This window comes from Brachypodium distachyon, chromosome 3 (assembly GCF_000005505.3).
Source record: "Brachypodium distachyon strain Bd21 chromosome 3, Brachypodium_distachyon_v3.0, whole genome shotgun sequence".
NCBI lineage: Eukaryota > Viridiplantae > Streptophyta > Magnoliopsida > Poales > Poaceae > Brachypodium > Brachypodium distachyon.
In genome coordinates this window covers 43,084,722-43,088,397 of record NC_016133.3, presented here as the reverse complement: position 1 = coordinate 43,088,397, position 3,676 = coordinate 43,084,722, and the positions used below count along the sequence as shown (strand labels likewise).

The window sequence follows — 3,676 nt, the reverse complement described above, 5'->3', positions numbered from 1 at the left end:
AAAAGAACACAAACGTGCACTGTGTAATAACACTGTCAGCAAATATGGAACGGTGGATGAAATTCTACATACGCCTGACTGAATTACCGGAGAACCAACCATTGCCAAGCACAAGCAGTGGAACCCAAGGATTGTAAGCTCGACTATAACAAGGGGACTATATCTCGGACCAATATTAACACCGGAGGCATAAAACCTGAAGAAACTCCAGTGCAGACAACCCAGCAAATTCGATGACGGAGCAACCGTAAACCATGTACAGCAAAAATACGTGAATTGGATGTGCGAAAAATCACAGCAGCCACCTCCCGATGCTAGCAACCCACTGCCGCGGCACCCTCTTTCGGAGCAACAAGGACATCACCTTCTTTGGGGGTAACAGGGCCACCGCCTTCTTTCAGGGCAAAAGGGACACTCACGGTTACACCGTCTTTCGTCGTTGAGGTTTCTTTTGTTGTAGAGGTGACGCGGAGGATTGCTTGGGCGCTTAGTGCGGAAAGCTTGGATTGGCAGAAAGCCTCCCAGGTTTCAGCTTCTGGTGAGGCAGCCGGCACGCTCTCATCTTCGCCTGAACTTGAGGCCTGAGACTTCTCGTAGAATGCTTGTAGCTCCAATGACAGTTTGCGTGCAGCCTCCCTCGATTCTGGAAGCTGGTCACTGAGCTGGGTTGCAGCAACCTGGATGAGCTTATCCATTCCATATTCTTTGATTCCTTCCACACCCTGTCAGAAAAAGAAGTTACTATTATGAAACAACTGAAGTGTTGTATTTCTCATATTTAGAACAGCAACCAAGAGGAGTCAGTGCATACAGATCCGCACCAAATAATAATTTATTATGAGCAGCTAATGTCACCCTGCTGAAAATTACTGAAAGGATATGAAGCACTTTGAACAAACATACACTGGCCATTTTAATATCCTCACCAAATCAATGTTCCACCACATGCACTAAATCTTTGTGTGGATAAGGTCTGGCCTCGGGGCTCCATATTATCACACGGAATTTTCAATCCAAGCAACTGCATATCTAAATAAACAGAAAATCTCTGGAAGAACCTCCATATAAACTCTAACTAGGATCATGGACAGATAAGAATAGCACAAGGAGATCAAATTATCCATCTATATAACTGTATCAAGTTGAGATTTTGGGGCATTAGACAAAATCACAACATGAATATATACTTAATCCTGAAGCCTCTCTTTGGGTTCCTTTGGAGATAATCTGATATAATCATTGGGGCAAAGAAAGCTGGGATCTTAAGTAAATCTTCAGGGAGAGTTTCACTTACAAGTCGTGGTACGCTCTTACTGAAACAAACTGATGCTTTTGCTCGAATTCGTGGATTCCTGTTCTTGAGGTAAGGCTGCATCTTCGGTAGCAATATAGAAGGCGAGATCCAGCTTGTCATTGATATAAGGGCTGCCTCAGCAGCTTCACAAACAAAGCGCTTGTCTTGAGAAGATTTTAGAAACAACGGCATTAGCTGTGTACACATTTGACAGAGAACATGAATTAAGTGACTTCATAATTAGTGTGAAAACCAAACAAGTGAAATTGTGAATAGACTATTTTAAAATGGGAAACACACCAGTAGATCAATTGAGTCGACCATTAGTTCACCATATGCCTTAAAGATGTCAGCACAGGTCATAAGCGCAGTTTTACATAGAGCACTCCTTGGATTCTTCACAGATTTCACAATAAGAGGAACTAGAGGCTCCCTGTAATTCAAATGGTTTATATCAAACAATTAACAGAAGAGATGTAGTACAATTTCATAGCAACGTGGATCGATGAGTGATGTCATTATCAAACGGTTTTTCCAGGAAACAATAGAAACAACTTACAGCAGCTCCTGCAACCTTTCCTTGTGATATATTGCTAACTGACGAACATTATTAAGGGCCTCACATGTCTTGATCCAGTCCTTTGAATCCAACCTTGCAAGCAACGTCTGCCAGCCAATAGGTAATGGAAATCTTAGTTCTGAAGAAAATTTATAAGTATCCAACAAAAAATCACAAATGGAATAACTAGTTGCATACACTAAAGCTTGTGTCAACATCTGGGAGATCTATCAGATGCTCAGAATCAATATACTCAACATCTACAACTGCAGCCTCACATCCATTAGTCACAGCATCAGGACATGCAAGCGGAGCATTTTCTTCCTTGTCGACACGTTTGTTGCCGTTCAACACAGGCTTAGTGTTGCACGGTTTCGCAACACTGTCTTTGCTTTTCTCCAGCTCTGCTGATTGAGCTAGGTTGAGATCTTGCAACGTACTATCTGACATATTCACTACCTGCATTGATTGACAGAAGCTGGGATCAGACTAAAACAAGGAAACTGCAGCCTCTCCTAACAGGTATATAAAAAATGCATAGTGCCCCTGATAATTGTGTGACGTGTCTTCCATAAAGCCAATTGCACAATAGTCCATTCCACAGAACAACAGTATAACAATAGAACTCGTAAGCAACCAAAAAACTAGTGCGACTAAGATTTTTCCACTAAATTATCTGGCATCAAATCTACTAAGTCAACTGCAGAACCACTCCCATGAAAGACGAGAAACAATCCAGTACAGTGTGGACATTGCTGAGCCCTGCTTGATACAGATTCCCCTAGGTAAACAAACGATACTCACTTCTGCCGAGCAATCATGTACAAATACACTCACTCGCCACCAAGTGCCAACTCAGGAATCTAAAATCACAACAAAAATAGACAAAACATCCAGCAGCAGTACTACTGCCACGCTAGAATTCACAATGAACTAGATCAGTGACTTGGTACAGTCAAACTCAAACAACCGAAGCATCACCGAGCGCGTGTCATGAACCTACTTCCAAACCACTCACTACCGCGATTGATTCACACCATGACACGGGCGGAGGACCCAGTAGGGCAAGGTAGGGCGGCCACCCTACCTTGATTTTTGCCTCAGTTACGAATTGGGGAAGATTATGAATCGGGGATCTAAAGGGCGGAATCCGTTCGTGGGGTGATGGGAGCAGAAACGGTCGGGAGCGAGAGAATCGAAGTGGAGATCAACCTGCGGTGGAGGCGCTCGAGCGAGGAGGAAGACGAGCTAGGGGGCTCGGGCGCTCGGCAGCGGGATGGGTGGCGGCGCTCGCGCGAGGAGGAAAAAGATGCACGGAGCGAGGGGCTGGGTCGCTGAGTCGCTCGGCAAGAAGAAGATGGGATGGGAAGAGGGGGTAATGGGGTATAGCTGGGCGCCTGGGCCAACTAACAAGAGTAATAAACCAAAATAACAAAATTACTTATAATGTTTAGGAATACATGGATGGAAAAAAAATACATGAAGGAAAAAAAGACAAACTCGTGTTACATACAGTAACTGTTGCATCAAGTTATTTTGTATTCTGATTAAAACATAGTTTGCAAACCGTTTTTTTATTGGAAGGTATTTTTTTGTTGACACTTGATACCGTGCTTTTGTTTTTGGAAGATTGTGCTGGTCCTGTTGTGTGTTTTGGTCAGTTGGACTTGGTCAGCGCAAAATTGCATCGATGTGCATCGGATCTTGGCTATTCCATGTGGAGTAAGTGCAAACTTATTTTAAAAAATAGACATCAGGATATAACCAAAGTGCAGGCTTGAACGTTGTTTTGCAAAATGGCGGTCATGCGAGGGCATGCACGC

General features: G+C 43.5%; 1 protein-coding gene across 1 annotated transcript; it reads right to left on the bottom strand.

Moving 5' to 3' along the window:
* Window positions 1-211: 211 nt before the first annotated feature.
* LOC100821330 lies at window positions 212-3,240 on the bottom strand. The gene is made up of 6 exons (XM_003574786.4): window positions 3,066-3,240; window positions 2,052-2,312; window positions 1,854-1,960; window positions 1,595-1,727; window positions 1,295-1,489; window positions 212-722 (listed from the first exon to the last, which is right to left on the bottom strand). Exons 2-6 carry the CDS (start codon window positions 2,301-2,303, stop codon window positions 315-317), a joined length of 1,095 nt encoding a protein of 364 aa, XP_003574834.1. The 5' UTR covers window positions 2,304-2,312; window positions 3,066-3,240; the 3' UTR covers window positions 212-314.
* Between the last annotated feature and the right edge of the window lie 436 nt (window positions 3,241-3,676).

Coding starts and splice junctions, on each gene's coding strand:
- LOC100821330 (XM_003574786.4), bottom strand. CDS start 2,303: ATGTCAGATAGTACGTTGCAAGATCTCAACCTAGCTCAATCAGCAGAG. Junction 1,961..2,051: donor ATGTTGACACAAGCTTTAGT/GTATGCAACTAG, acceptor ATTGGCTGGCAG/ACGTTGCTTGCAAGGTTGGA. Junction 1,728..1,853: donor GAAAGGTTGCAGGAGCTGCT/GTAAGTTGTTTC, acceptor TTTGAATTACAG/GGAGCCTCTAGTTCCTCTTA.